This window comes from Bos javanicus, chromosome 3 (assembly GCF_032452875.1).
Source record: "Bos javanicus breed banteng chromosome 3, ARS-OSU_banteng_1.0, whole genome shotgun sequence".
Lineage (NCBI taxonomy): Eukaryota > Metazoa > Chordata > Mammalia > Artiodactyla > Bovidae > Bos > Bos javanicus.
The window spans coordinates 28,593,769-28,610,461 of record NC_083870.1 but is presented as its reverse complement, the minus strand read 5'-3'; the positions used below and the strand labels follow the sequence as shown (position 1 = coordinate 28,610,461).

General features: G+C 37.3%; 1 protein-coding gene and 1 long non-coding RNA gene across 2 annotated transcripts in view; both read right to left on the bottom strand.

The window, feature by feature from the left end:
- Window positions 1-7,826, bottom strand: part of LOC133243541 (uncharacterized) — a 43,398-nt gene extending 35,572 nt beyond the window's left edge. The window contains exon 1 of the long non-coding RNA XR_009735105.1: window positions 400-7,826. This is a non-coding gene — a long non-coding RNA (uncharacterized LOC133243541). The remainder of the gene's footprint in view (window positions 1-399) is intronic.
- A 4,634-nt stretch (window positions 7,827-12,460) lies between these two features.
- Window positions 12,461-16,693, bottom strand: part of TSPAN2 (tetraspanin 2) — a 41,086-nt gene continuing 36,853 nt past the window's right edge. Inside the window, exon 8 of the mRNA XM_061410449.1 lies at window positions 12,461-14,808. Coding sequence (XP_061266433.1) covers window positions 14,743-14,808 — 66 coding nt within the window. The 3' untranslated portion in view covers window positions 12,461-14,742. The remainder of the gene's footprint in view (window positions 14,809-16,693) is intronic.

Below are 16,693 nucleotides of genomic sequence, written 5' to 3'. Positions count from 1 at the left end.
TAAATTTGCTTAGTAAGTGTTTTGTTTTTCTTTTCCTTTCTTAAGTACTCTTTCATGAGAGTTTGATTTCAAGAGCTGGGTGAAGTGACAGACCTAGTCCCCTGCAGACCTGACCTCAGAAGGATGACTTATCCTGTATTTTCCATTTCTCTCTATCCAAATTTTGGATAGAGAATTTGCCACTGGGTGAAAAGCATTGTCGGCAGGGTCAGTTGTCTTTGCTATATCCCACAGTCACTGGTTGCATTAACGTGGGCATCATGTAAATACCTGCAGGCTGACAGTGTCAGGGGATGCTAAGGCAGTGCAGATGGATTAGTACCCAAACCCATGCTCCGCCGACAAGGACACAGTAGTTGTACATTTATATGCAAAGTCAGGAATCCAAATTATTCTTACCTTAATATCTGAAGTTGATATTAGGATGAGCTCCAAATATTAATCTGGGTCTTCGGGTTCTTGTATTGCTTGAGGACATGAACACTTAAAGCTGCAGGATTATAACATTCCCTCTGAATCTGTATATTGAATATAGATATTTGATTAATGAGTAAAAAGTCTAATGTTTAAACCTAACTGGTACTAATCACATAAGACTTTCACAGAACCTGAAAAATGTTTTTCAAGAACTTGAACTGTGGAAAGGCTATGAGGTTCAGAGACAGCCCTTATAAATATTCAAGCTCAGAAGACTTTTTTTTAAATTAATTAATTTATTTTAATTGGAGGCTACTTACTTTACAATATTGTAGTGGTTTTTGCCATACATTGAGATGAATCAACCACGGGCGCACATGTGTTCCCCATCCAGAACCCCCCTCCCGCCTCCCTCCCCATTCCATCCCCCAGGGTCATCCCAGTGCACCAGCCCTGAGCACCCTGTCTCATACATCAAACCTGGACCAGCAATCCACTTCACATATGATAATATACACATTTCAACGCTACCCTCTCAAATCATCCCACCCTTGCCTTCTCCCACAGAGTCCAAAAGACTGTTCTTTACATCTGTGTCTCTTTTGTTGTCTTGCATATAGGGTCATCACTACCATCTTTCTAAATTTCATATATATGCATTAGTATACTATATTGGTGTTTTTCTTTCTGACTTACTTCACTCTGTATAATAGGCTCCAGTTTCATCCACTTCATTAGAACTGATTCAAATGCATTCTTCTTAATGGCTGAGTAATTCTCCATTGTGTATATGTACCACAGCTTTCTTATCCATTTGCCTGCCAATGGACGTCTATGTTGCTTCCATGTCCTGGCTATTGTAAACAGTGCTGCGGTGAACATTGGGGTACACGTGTCTCTTTCAATTCTGGTTTCCTCAGTGTGTATGCCCAGCAGTGGAATTGCTGGGTAGTATGGCAGTTCTATTTCCAGTTTTTTAAGGAATCTCCACACTGTTCTCCCTAGTGGCTGTACTAGTTTGCATTCCCACTGACAGTGTAAGAGGGTTTCTTTTTCTCTACACGCTTTCCAACATTTATTGTTTGTAGACTTTTTGATAGCAGCCATTTTGACTTGCATGAGATGGTACCTCATAGTGGTTTTGATTTGCATTTCACTGATAATGAGTGATGTTGAGCAGTTTTCATGTGTTTGTTAGCCATCTGTATGTCTTCTTTGGAGAAATGTCTGTTTAATTCTTTGGCCCATTTTTTGTTTGGGTCGTTCGTTTTTCTGGAATTGAGCTGCAGGAGTTGCTTGTATATTTTTGAGATGAATTCTTTGTCAGTTGCTTCATTTGCTATTATTTTCTCCCATTCTGAAGGCTGTCTTTTCACCTTGCTTATAGTTTCCTTTGTTGTGTAAAAGCTTTTAAGTTTAATTAGGTCCCATTTGTTAATTTTTGCTTTTATTTCCATTACTCTGAGAGGTGGGTCATAGAGGATCCTGCTGTGATTTATGTCAGAGAGTGTTTTGCCTATGTTTTCCTCTAGGAGTTTTATAGTTTCTGATCTTACGTTTAGATCTTTAATCCATTTTGAGTTTATTTTTGTCTATGGTGTTAGTGTTCTAGTTTCATTCTTTTACAAGTGGTTGACCAGTTTTCCCAGAACCACTTTTTAAAGAGATTGTCTTTTCTCCATTGTATATTCTTGCCTCCTTTGTCAAAGATAAGGTGTCCATAGGTGCATGGATTTCTCTCTAGGCTTTCTATTTTGTTCCGTTGATCTATATTTCTGTCTTTGTGCCAGTACCATACTGTCTTGATGACTGTGGCTTTGTAGTAGAGCCTGAAGTCAGGCAGGTTGATTCCTCCAGTTCCATTCTTCTTTCTCAAGATAACTTTGGCTATTCGACGTTTTTTGTATTTCCATACAAATTGTGTAATTATTTGTTCTAGTTCTCTGAAAAATACCGTTGGTAGCTTGATAGGGATTGCATTGAATCTATGATTGCTTTGGGTAGTATACTCATTTTCATTATATTGATTTTTCCAATCCATGAACATGGTATATTTCTCCATCTATTTGTGTCATCTTTGATTTCTTTCATCAGTGTTTTATAGTTTTCTATATATAGGTCTTTTGCTTCTTTAGGTAAATTTATTCCTAAGTATTTTATTCTTTTCATTGCAATGGTGAATGGAATTGTTTCCTTAATTTCTCTTTCTGATTTCTATATTGTTAGTGTATAGGAATGCAAAGGATTTCTGTGTGTTAATTTTATATCCTGCAACTTTACTATATTCATTGATTAGCTCTAGTAATTTTCTGGTGGAGTCTTTAGGGTTTTCTATGTAGAGGATCATGTCATCTGCAAACAGTGAGAGTTTTACTTCTTCAGAAGACATTTGTCATGTGGGCTTTCTCCTTCATTAAGGAGGCTAGGCCTGGACATGGGTATAGTGGCCTGTACCACCATGGAATCTTACAGTGGGTGCATCAGAGACAACTTGTTTCCTTCCACTGAAGGCAATCCATTTGGGTTAGACACATATATGTTGTATTAAACTACTTTTGAAAATGGAGTTGTCCAAGCAAAGAATCCTTGAAAAGAGCTTTGGAATTGGCGTGACCCACAATTTACCTCAACTGGATCCATAAACTTGAGTATATGGAAATGCTGTTTTGGAAAGTATTAGTATTCTTTGGGTTTAGAAGTGAGACAATAAATAGAGAACTTAGAATAAATAAGAAATAAATAACAAATGAGCATAGATGAGAAACTGAAGAATAATTGCTTGTGTGAGAAGAGAAAGATGGAAATTTGGGAACATGTTCTGAATTGGTCTCTAATTCAATCTCAAGTTTGAAGGAGTCAGTTTTTGGCAGAGGATATTTGAGATTCAATTCCTTAAAAAGAGTCCCTCTTGTTTCTCATTTGACTTTGCAATATAAAGAGTTCTTTCGTAACCTGATGGATTTGGAATCAGTGCAATAATCTTTGCATTTCTAATGGCCAAACTCTTTAGAAGTAAGTGAATGTACCAAGATGATATATTGTCAGGTAATAGTGTGATGATTCCTGATAAAAGGAAATTCAAGTAATACAAGTTCTCTTTTAGAGGAAATGTACCTCAACATAATAAATGTCATATATACAAGCCCATAGAAAACATCATACCAATGAAAACGTTTTCTCTAAGATGAAGAACAAGACAAGAATATTCACTCTCACCATAGTATTGGAAGTCCTAGCCAGAGCAAGTAGGCAAGAAAAAGATAAAAGATGTCCAAATTGGAAATGAAAATGGTCACTGCATGACACTATATATAGAAAACCCTAAAGACTTCTGAAACATGTATAATATCATGTATTAAATGGGTTGCCAGTCCAGGTTTGATGCACGATACTGGATGCTTGGGGCTGGTGCACTGGGACGACCCAGAGGGATGGTATGGGGAGGGAGGCAGGAGGAGGGTTCAGGATGGGGAACACATGTATACCTGTGGTAGATTCATTTTGATATTTGGCAAAACTAATACAATATTGTAAAATTTAAAAATAAAATTAAAAAAAAAGATTTCATCAAAAAACTGTGAGAACTAATAAATGAATTCAGTAAAATTTCAGGATACAAAATCATGCATAGAAATTGGTTGCATTTCTATACATTAGTAATAAAGTAACAGAGAAATTAATAAAACCATCCTATTTACAATTGCATCAAAAATAATAAAATACCCAGGAGGTAAAAGTCCAGTACACTGAAAACTATAGGACATTGATTAAAGAAACTGAAGAAGACCCAAATAAATGGGAAGATATTCTGTGCTCATGGACTAGAAGAATTGATGTTGTTAAAGTAAATTTCCATACTACCCAAAATGATCTACATAATTCAATTCAATCTTTATCAAAATTCCAATGCTAGTTTTTACAAAACTAGAACAAACAATTCTAAAATTTGTATGGAACCACAAGAGACCTCAAATAAACAAAGCAAATTTGAGAAAGAAGAACAAAGCTGGAGCATCATCCTCCCTGATTTCAAACTATATTGCAAATCTATAGTTATCAAGACAGTATGGTATTGGCATTAAAAAAGACAATCAATTGAACAGAATAGAGCACCTAGAATAAAACCATGCATATATGGTCAATTAATATACAACAAAGAAGCCAAAATTATACAATGTGGAAAGAATAGTCTCTTTAATAAATGGTGTTGAGAAAACTGGACATCAATCTGCAAAAGAATGAAACTGAACTACTTTGTTACAGCATATACAAAAGTCAACTTAAAATGAATGAAAGACTTAAAGGTAAGACCCGATTCCATAAGACTCATAAAAGAGAATGTAGGCAGTATGCTGTTTGATGTTGGCTTTAGCAATATTTTTTCAATCTGTCTCATCAGACAATGGAAACAAAAGCAAAAATGAACAACATAAAACTAAAAATCTTCTGCACAGCAAAGGAAACTATCAACAAGACAGAAAGACAACCTACTAAATAGGAGAAGGTATTTGCACACAATATATCCCAAGGGGTTAATATCCCAAATAAACAAAGACTCATATAACTCAACATCAAAAAGATACATAATCAATCTGATTAAAAAATGAGCAGAGGACCTGAATAGACAGTTTTTCCAAAAAATACATACAGATGGCCAACAGGTACATGAAAAAATGTACAGTGTCACTAGTCTTTGGGAAATGCAAATAAAAACCACAATGAGATAGCATCTAACACCCGTTAAATGGCTATTATCAAAAAGAAAACAAATAGCAAGGAGAAAAGGAAACCCTTGTACACTGTTGGTGGGTTATAAATTGGAGCCACCATGGAAGACTGTATGGAGTTCCCATTAAAAAATTGAAAATAGAGCTACCATATGATCCAGCAATTCCACATTTGGATATTTATCTAAAGAAAATGAAAACACTAACTGGAAAAGATATATGCACCTCTATGTTCATTCCTGCACTATTTATAATAGTCAAGATTGTAGCATCGTTGAAAACAACTAAGTGGCCATGGATGGATAAAGTTTTAGTAGATGTATATAATAGACCACTGCTCAGCAGAGAAGGAAATCTTCCCGTTTTTGACAACATGGATGGACCCTGAATGTACTACAAGTGAAAAATTCTGATGGAGAAAGACAAATACCATTTGATTTCACTTATATGTAGCAAAAACCCCCAAATAAGCCCAGAGAAAAAGATAACAGATAGGTGGTTGCCAGAAGAGGAGGGTGGGGGTGGGTGGGTAGATGAAATAGATGAAGGGAGTCAAAAGGAACAAACCCCCAGTTATAAAATAAACAAGTCATAGGGGTGTACAGCGTGGTGACTGTAGTTAATAATAGTGTTGCATAGTTGAAAATTACTGAGAGTAAATCTTAAAAATTCTCATCACTAGAAAAAAATTCTTTAACAATTTATGATGACAGATATTACCTAGACTTATTGTGGTGATCATTTTGAAATATTTACAAATATTGAATCATTAATTCATATACCTGAAAGTAATATATGTCAATTATACCTCAATTTTTTAAAAGTTTATTTTTTTCTGTATGAGATTGCCTCCTTTACTGAGCAGCAAGTCTGAGTTTAGGTGCAATAAAAATTCTTTTTTTTGTGGTATCTTTCACTCTACTTTTAATGTTAAGTATTAAGTTCTTCCCTACCCTCTCGTTTCTCCTGGCCAATTTCTATTTAGCTTTTAACACAGCTATGTCTCACTTTCTCTACTTCTATTACTTTTTACTTGACTCATTTGTATGGGTTCTTCAGGACTCAGTTTGGTGTCCTTAAAATTCAGGAAGCCTCTCTCCTCTGACCATCCTCTCCAAGGCTGAGTGGATCCACTCTGGGTTAACAATAATCATAGCACTTACCTCATGGTAATTATACTTTCCTGTTTTCCACTCTAACCTCCTTGAGGGCAGAGACTTACTTTGTTCATATTAGCATATCAGCAGTCTCATATAGAGTTTTTTCAAGTGTACAAAATAGTAGTTCCAAAACAAAGTAAAAAAAATAATTCTAATGTTAGAGTGGGTTGCAAAGAAATAGAGGAAAACAACAGAATGGAAGAGACTAGAGATCTCTTCAAGAAAATTAGAGATATCAAGGGAACATTTCATGCAAAGATGGGCTCAATAAAGGAGAGAAATGGTACGTACCTAACAGAAGCAGAAGATATTAAGAAGAGGTGGCAAGAATACACAGAAGAACTGTACGAAAAAAGATCTTCCCGACCCACACCCACATGGTGTGATCACTCACACTCACCTAGAGCCAGACATCCTGGAATGTGAAGTCAAGTGGGCCTTAGGCAGCATCACTATGAACAAAGCTAGTAGAGGTGATGGAATTCCAGTTGAGCTATTTCAAATCCTAAGAGATGATGCTGTGAAAGTGCTGCACTCAATATGCCAGCAAATTTGGAAAAGTCAGCAGTGGCCACAGGACTGGAAAAGGTCAGTTTTCATTCCAGTCCCAAAGAAAAGCAATGCCAAAGAATGCTCAAACTACCGCACAGTTGCACTCATCTCACATGCTAGCAAAGTAATGCTTAAAATTCTCCAAGCCAGGCTTCAGCAATATGTGAACCGTGAACTTCCAGATGTTCAAGCTGGTTTTAGAAAAGGCAGAGGAACCAGAGATCAAATTGACAACATCCACTGGATCATCGAAAAAGCAAGAGAGTTCCAGAAAAACATCTATTTCTGCTTTATTGACTATGCCAAAGCCTTTGACTGTGTGGATCACAACAAACTGTGGAAAATTCTGAAGGAGATGGGAATACCAGACCACCTGACCTGCCTCTTGAGAAACCTATATGCAGGTCAGGAAGCAACAGTTAGAACTGGACATGGAACAACAGACTGGTTCCAAATAAGAAAAGGAGTATGTCAAGGCTGTATATTGTCACCCTGCTTATTTAACTTATATGCAGAGTACATCATGAGAAATTCTGGGCTGGATGAAGCACAGGCTGGAATCAAGATTGCCGGGAGAAATATCAATAACCTCAGATATGCATATGACACCACCCTTATGGCAGAAAGTGAAGAAGAACTAAAGAGCTTCTTGATGAAAGTGAAAGAGGAGAGTGAAAAAGGTGGCTTAAAGCTCAACATTCAGAAAACTAAGATCATGGCATTGGGTCTCATCACTTCATGGCAAATAGATGGGGAAACAGTGGAAATAGTGGCTGACTATTTTCTGGGCTCCAAAATCACTGAAGATGGTGATTGCAGCCATGAAATTAAAAGATGCTTACTCCTTGGAAGGAAAGTTATGACCAACCTAGACAGCATATTAAAAAGCAGAGACATTACTTTGTCAACAAAGGTCCGTCTAGTCAAGGTTATGGTTTTTCCAGTAGTCATGTATGCATGTGAGAATTGGACTATAAAGAAAGCTGAGCACCAAAGAATTGATGCTTTTGAACTGTGGTGTTGGAGAAGACTCTTGAGAGTACCTTGGACTGCAAGGACATCCAACCAGTCCATCCTAAAGGAGATCAGTCCTGGATGTTCATTGGAAGGACTGATGTTGAAGCTGAAACTCCAATACTTTGGCCACCTGATGCGAAGAGCTGACTCATTGGAAAAGACCCTGATGCTGGGAAAGATTGAGGGCAGGAGGAGAAGGGGACAACAGAGGATGAGATGGTTGGATGGCATCACTGACTCAATGGACATGGGTCTGGGTAGACTCCGGCAGTTGGTGATAGACAGGGAGGCCTGGCGTGCTGAGGTTCATGGGGTCACAAAGAGTTGGACATGACTGAACGACTGAACTGAACTGAACTGAAGAGTGGGTTGCATCTTACAAGACAGAGAGACCCAGAGAAAAATACAGGAACTCTAGCTATGGCTCTTGATATATAGTTGTTAAATTAGAATTGGGAAATATATCAAAAACTATTCATTAATTCAACAGATGAATGTGTTCAAATAGGTATTTGTCATTTGTGGAAGTATCTTTCAGTTTAGTTCAGTTCAGTTCAGTTGCTCAGTCGTGTCTGACTCTTTGCAACCCCATGAATCGCAGCACGCCAGGCCTCCCTGTCCATCACCATCTCCCGGAGTTCACTCAAACTCACGTCCATCAGGTCAGTGATGCCATCCAGCCATCTCATCCTCTGTCGTCCCCTTTTCCTCCTGCTCCCAATCCCTCCCAGCATCAGAGTCTTTTCCAATGAGTCAACTCTTCGCATGAGGTGGCCAAAGTATTGGAGTTTCAGCTTTAGCATCATTCCTTCCAAAGAGCACCCAGGGCTGATCTCCTTTAGAATGGACTGGTTGGATATCCTTGCAGTCCAAGGGACTCTCAGGAGTCTTCTCCAACACCACAGTTCAAAAGCATCAATTCTTTGGCGCTCAGCTTTCTTCACAGTCCAACTCTCACATCCATACATGACCACAGGAAAAACCATAGCCTTGACTAGATGGACCTTTGTTGGCAAAGTAATATTTCTGCTTTTGAATATGCTATCTAGGTTGGCCATAACTTTCCTTCCAAGGAGTAAGAGTGTTTTAATTAGTTATACACAATTATGCATGTTTCAATTATATTAGGTTGGTGCAAAAGTAATTGCAGTTTTTGCATTGTTGACATTTTTCATTTGATATTGGAATACCTTCTTTAAAAATGTGATTATGTTAAAACATCATTTTAATGCACATTTCTCGTGCTATGTTTTTTCCTAATGATTTATTACTTGGTCTTTATTTTAGGCTAGGGAAACAAAGTTAGACAAAAAGCAAATTAGAATGATTTTCTTATTTGAGTTCAAAATGGATTGTAAAGCAGTAGACAGCTTACAACACCAACAATACCTTTGGCCCAGGAACTGCTAATGAATATACAGTGGTGGTTCAAGAAGTTTTGCAAAGGAAATGAGAGCCTTGAAGATGAGGAGCATAGTGGCTGGCCATCAAAAGTTGACAATGACCAACTCAGAGCCATTATGGAAGCTGATCCTCTTAAAACTTCACAAGAAGTTCCCCAAGAATTCAACATCAGCCAGTCTATGGCCCTTTGGCATTTGAATCAAATTGGAAAGGTGAAAAAGCTTGATAAGTGGGTGCCTGATGAACTGACTGAAATTTTTTAAAAATTGTCATTTTGAAGTGTTGTCTTTTCTTATTCTACACAATGACAAACCATTTCTTGATCAGATTGTGATATGTGATGAAAAGTGTATTTTATTTGACAACTGCTGATGACCAGCTCAGTGGTTGGACCAAGAAGAAGCTCCAAAGCACTTCCCAAAACCAAACTTGCACCAAAAAAAGGTCATGGTCCCTAATTGGTGTTGTGCTGCAGATCTGATCCACTACAGCTTTCTGAATCCCAGCAAAACCATTACATCTGAGAAGTATGCTTAGCAAACTGATGAGATGCACTGAAAACTGCAATGCCTGCACCTGATATTGGTCAAAAGAATGGGTCCAATTCTTCTCCATGACAATGCCCGACTGCATGTCACACAACCAACACTTCAAAAGTTGAATGAGTTGGGCTGCCTCATCAGCCATATTTACCTGATCTCTTGCCAACTGATTACTACTTCTTCAAGCATCTTGACAACCAGCAGCAAGCAGAAAATGCTTTCCAAGAATTCGTCGAATCCCGAAGCACAGATTTTTACGCTACAGGAATAAACAAACTTAATTCTCATTGGCAAAAATGTGTTGATGGTAATGGTTCCTATTTTGATTAATAAAGATATGTTTGAGTGAATTATAATGGTTTAAAATTCACATCCGAAATCATAATTACTTTCATGCCAACCTAATAATTAACAAAACTCATAAACATAATAATTATAACAATAGGTAATATTTATCAATGTCAGGTATGCTAGGCACTTTGCTAATTATACCTTTTAATTTAATTTAAATTTCTTCTATTTAATATAAGTAAAACCATCATAAGTTATACAGGACAAAATCAAAACAACATCAAAATTTTGGAAGTGTTACTGGCATATTAGCTAAAAACTTTGTGAAATCAGCATAGATTTTGCTTTGCAGCTTTCTGGACATATTACTTCTATTCTTCAATGTGTTCCATGTCCCTAGGAGACAGCCATCTGAATAGTGGACTCCTGAAATGTATTTAGTCATCCTTGTTAAAATGAGAATATCAACAAAATGATTAATAACAACATGTTGCATTGGTGTAGTCTTTTTACCTTTCAAAGGACACCCACATGCAATACCTCACAGGTACATCTTATAGAAAAAAGAGTCATGTTGAAAGAAAATAGAAACCTTTTGTTTCTCTTAAAATATGCGTGTGTGTATGCTATGTCCCGTCAGTTACCTGTGACTCTTTGTGACCCTATGGACTGTAGCGCACCAGGCTCCTCTTGATTCTTCAGGCAAGAATACTGGAGTGGGTTGCCATGCCCTCCTCCAGAGGATCTTCCTGACTCAGGGATTGAACCTCTGTCTCCTGTGGCTCATGCATTGCAGGTGGATTCTTTACTGCTGAGCCACTAGGGAAGCCCATCTTAAAATATACCTTGATACAAATTTGATTTTGATGAGCCCAAACTAAGATGATGTAGTTAAGCAACTAACTTCAAAGGCCCGTTAGTGCTCCCTCCTATGGGTAGGGAAAATGGGGTTGCTGAAATCAAGGGCCTGGTGGTCAAAGAGCATTAAAAGGGAGCAGTGTGCAATTTTACAGGTTGTATTTTGGATAATAAAGGAGCTACTCTGGGGAAGAGAAATGTAATTTAGCTCAAACAGTATTAATTGAAATAGAACTATATATGATAACTTTGTGAGAGTGTTGTTTTTAAGTACAGCTCTCACTTCAGTTCAGTTTAGTTCGGTCACTCAGTCATATCCAACTCTTTGCGACCCCATGGACTGCAGCACGCCAGGTTTCCCTGTCCATCACCAACTCCTGGAGCTTTCTCAAACTCATGTTCACCAAGTTGGTGATGCCATCCTACCGTCTCGTCCTCTGTTGTCTCCTTCTTCTCCTGCCTTCAATCTTTCCCAGCATCAGGGTGTTTTCAAATGAGTTGGTTCTTTGCATCAGGTGGCCAAAGTATTGGAGTTTTAGCTTCAGCATCAGTCCTTCCAATGAGTATTTAGGACTGATTTCCCTTAGGATTGACTAGTTAGATCTCCTTGCAGTCCAAGGGACTCTCAAGAGTCTTCTCCAACACCACAGTTCAAAAGCATCAATTCTTTGGCGCTCAGCTTTCTTTATAGTCCAACTCTCACATCCATACATGACTACTGGAAAAACCATAGCTTTGACTAGACAGAACTTTGTTGGCAAAGTAATATCTCTGCTTTTTAATATGCTGTCTAGGCTGGTCATAGCTTTTCTTCCAAGGAGCAAGCGTCTTAATTTCATGGCTATAGCCACTATCTGCAGTGATTTTGGAGCCCAAGAAAATAAAGTCTGTCACTGTTTCCACTGTTTCCCCATCTATTTGCCATGAAGTGATGGGACTGGATGCCATGATCTTAGTTTTTTGAATGTTGAGTTTTAAACCAACTTTTTCACTCTCCTCTTTCACTTTCATCAAGAAGCTCTTTAATTCTTAGCTTTCTGCCGTAAGAGTGGTGTCATCTGCATATCTGAGGTTATTGATATTTCTCCCGGCAATCTTGATTCCAACTTGTGCTTCATCTGGCCTGGCATTTCACATGATGTACTCTGCATATAAGTTAAATAAGCAGGGTGACAATATACATCCTTAATGTACTCCTTTCCCAATTTGGAACCAGTCTGTTGTTCCATGTCCCATTCTAACTGCTGCTTCTTGACCTGCATACAGATTTCTAAGGAGGCAGGTAAGGTGGTCTGGTATTCCCATCCCTTTAAGAATTTTCCAGTTTGTTGTGATCCATAGTTTCCACTAATAACACTATGGAAAGGTTACTACTCTTTCCTTTTTTCATCAATTGTTTGGGTTGATTTATATTAATAGTTACACATTTAGATAAGTTGCATGAAGGTATGGATAAATATATAATGGAATTTTAAGATAATCAAACAAGCAATTGCAGTACATAGAAAATTTAATTTTGAAATAACTTAAAATATTTCATCAAGATGCTTTGATTCAGTGTCTGGGTACCATACATTTAAGAAAATGTTTGGGTCTGATCTCATATTAGTTCAGGTAAACAAATATAACCAAAAACTTATATATGTGCATATATATTTGTACACATATATGTATACATGTGTTTATATATATACACATGTATACATATATTCAAGTTATGCATATATATTCTATATATAGAGAGAGTCAAGATATATATGTATGTAAGTCTACTCTCACTCAGAGGTTAAATTCTCTACTTTTACTCACGGCACATATTTTAGAAAAATTACTCCCCAAAGGTGCACTTTAATCATATATGGAACAAATCTCTACTCTTCCACTTTTAACTAGACTTCTTTAAGGTTAATTCAGGTATAGAATGAAACTCACTTTTGTTGAATCCCAGAGGAATCTGAGCTGGAAGAAACCTAAGTATACCCTGGGGCTTATTTCTTGTCTTTAGGCAGACAAATGAAGTAAAGCCACCAAGAGAGATGGACTGCTTGTTCTTTACTTTCAGAGCTCTATTTCTCAACTACCAGGACAGAAACATCTATTTCATGAAGTGATTTTCTTAAAATAATCTTTTTGTTACCTATGGACACAGCGAAGTAACCATGCACAATTAAATTTTTAGCTTGCCTCCAACTGGACTTTTTTTCTAGAAATCTTCCTCCATGGTTATTAGCAGTAGCAAGTATGGCAGGAGAAACACGGTTCTCCAAGGGAGTGAGATTATTTCAAACGGATAGGCCTTTTCAGCAAAATGTTTTGTGAAAGTTTCTTGAAGTGTACACTTTCCTTTAGTGCAGACCCAAAGACTTGTGTTCTCACACGAGTATAAACTTATTTGGGGGTTTCAAAAGTTCCCCCATACTTTCATTTTTGTATGGCCTTTTAAAATGTAAATTTAAAAAAATCTATGTTTTACTAGATGCAGCAAGTTGTTAAAAATGTACATACATGTCAATTTAGATTATAAATTTGGGATTACAACGAAGCATCAAGACCATAAAGAACACAAACATTTTAATTTTATAAAGAGACTTGCACAGAAGGAACATGTTTCTGTTGTGTGTGTATTTTTATTTCCTTAGCTTGTCTCTGTTGTGTGCACAAAACTAGGAGAGGATGTTTTCCTTTATTTTGGTTTAGCTAAGGATGCTCATGATATAATCTATTTTACGTGGTGAAAACTTGTAGTTCTTAATCTATAAAGAAGAATTCTCTAGGTGAATAAATAAGAAAAATAGAAAAAATTAGGAAAATATGTAAACTCAAGTTATGAGGTATTTCAAAGATACAGTGCCAGTAAAAATTTTCTTTCCCACAATTTGCACCTGCCAGATCTCTTGCTTTAGTCTTTCTATGCTTCCATCTGAAGAAACACAGAAAAGTTTGAGATCAAAGCCCTTTTGCGGATGTGAGGGTGGCAGTGGTTCAGAGAAAAGTCAGAACAGGAAAGTTATAAAGCAATATTTAAATGTCTTTATATAAGAACAAAAATATTTCCTTAAAAAGTTGTTAAAAGGTTTTCCTTTTAGTCCTGAAAACACTCAGTTTCATAGAGCATGTGATTGTCTGTGTGACACTCTTTCCAGAGTGAGGTTTTTTTTTTTTTTAATACTAGGAAAGTATGACTTATTCAAATTAGATTTTCCATGCTATATTTAGTTTTACAGGTGTATTTAATCCTAAATTCTGGAGAGATTACATATATAAAAATAAATCCCAGGAAACCCATACACCTAACCCAAACACAGTCGCTTTTACCACTGCACCATGATCTCTCAATCTCTGTGGCTTATTGCTTCCATAAGTTAGAAATCCCTGAATTCTCTATATCTTACTTCCTATGGCTAGAGTCTGAGAAACTGACCTACTATCATTTTTCTTCTAAACAACCAAGTTTCTTTTTTCAAAGCTTTTTGATCTTTTTCTTAGAGTTAAATATGCTCACATACCAAGATTCAGGAATTCCCAGCAACCAGATTTCATTATGCATATACCAGAAACACACAGATCACACATGAACATGCTCTCAGTCAGCATACATAGGCATTCATTAAAGGTGCAAACCAGTCTTGAGCCAAACACACATACATGTGCAAATGTACAGTTAACAGCAAATTATTTTAGATCCTAATGTCCTTTGAATATTAAAAATGAGCCAGGAGACAGCCCCTGTGACATTTGTATACTCTAGATTACACTTTTCATGTAGAAGTAGCTTCATATCACATCTCGTGAATTTCGTATCGCACAGCAAAGGACCATGCTGAATACCATGCCAAAGATCTGAAACAGAAGAAACCACTTGTTAATGACTTTCAAATGATGAATACTGATTTTAAAAAAAGGCCAGCAAACTGCCTGCATGTTTAACTCAAGTTAACAAGTAATTATAACCAATAATTACTGGTTATAAGTGGCACTTTTATGTGTGATACATCATTATGGCTACCGGGTAAGACTTTCATTAACTGCTTAAAATACATTCCTATTTTATTATTTTAAAAATAACAAGACTCTGCTCTAAGAAAAGGCATCTATTTCTAGCTTATAGGACTGTTCTTAATAATTATAAAAGACTTAATACACTACCGGTTTTGGAATTTTATATTTCAGGTTAACCCCAGGTCTCATTTTTATTTTTACTTTGGAAAATGTGTTTGTAACCATTTGTTGTTTAAATACACTTGTGGTCTAAATAGTTTTCTATTTCTGGCAAAGCTTTGAATTTTTGCAACACTGACCACATATTAAAAAATGGAGCATTTGGGGACTTTCCTAGTAATCCAGTGGTCAATACTCCAGGCTTCCACTGCAGGGGGCGTGGGTTCATTCCCTGATCTGAGAGCTACGATTAAGATCCTGCATGACATACAGCATGGCAAAAAAAAAAAAAAAGCCACTGATTCATTCAAGAAGTGGAGCATCTCTTCATTTCCAGTCCATTTTTAATTGCAAATGATTCTTAATAAAGCATCATTATTTAACTCAATAGTTTCACCAAAGCATAAACTGAGGTGTGTGAACTATGGCATTACTGACATCTTTTATGTCTTGGATAATTCTTTGAGAAGCTAAATATCTGGCAAAATCAATAGCTACTTAAATGGTTTGAACAGAAGGATGCCAAAAAATCATTTTTGTCCTCAATAACTTCTACAGTTTTGTAGAGTCTATGAAACACTATGTGTAGGTGTGATATTTATAAACTGCTACCAATGTTTGTTCAAAGAAATTAGTATCATAACTCTCTCTCTCCTCAATCTCATCCTACATCAGACTAAGATCTATAAATGCTGGATTTAAAAAGGCACAGTTAAAAATAAATAAATCAATAAAAAGGCACGTGTTATCAGTTTTTGGAAGGGAAAAGATAAACTTAAGGGAATAACCAGGATCGGGACTCCAAGCTTCTGACAGAATTCAGCAGCAGGGTGTGGCAGGGGAGACACCTAATGGCCATTTTGTTAACTGATTATACGGTAAAACTTACCTTATGAAGAAAAGAATTAAAGAAGGAACTTTAGGGGTGCTGAGTCAAGATGGCCAACAGAGGGCATTCCCCCTTTTCCGTGGTTGTGAGGCTGGGTGCAACCCCTACGTAAGCCACACTGTACCCTCAGAGAGAAACTTCTTCAGTCTCTCCCTGCCACTGTCGTGAGTCAGGGGTGGCCACTTTCAGAATGGGCAATCCTTGAGGCTGTAAAATTGTTGGCAGGGTCTATTTGATACTTCTGTTAATGCAGATCTTTTTCAAATCTTCTGCCTCAGAACTGTCCTAGGGAAGCCACAGACTAGTCATCAGGCTAGCCCCAGGGTGGGTGGGGAGGGCCCTGAGAGAGGTCCCCAGATAGGGATGTGTTCAGCATAGTATTTTCACCCATTGCCCCAGCCCTCTGTGCTCTAAATACAAGAAAGGAGCAAAGATGACTGTGTGTCCCCTGAGAACTGCCAATTCATTAATTTCCTCACATTTCCATTGCCCTTGCCTTAGCTTAGACTATGAATTAATCTACATAGGAGGACTAGAGGGTAAGTCTATCTTGTCTGCTCAGTTGTTCAGTCATGCCTGATTCTTTGTGACCCTATGGCCCACCAGGCTCCTCTGTCCATGGGATTTTCCAGGCAAGACTACTGGAGTGGGTTGCCATTTCCTCCTCCAAGGGATCTT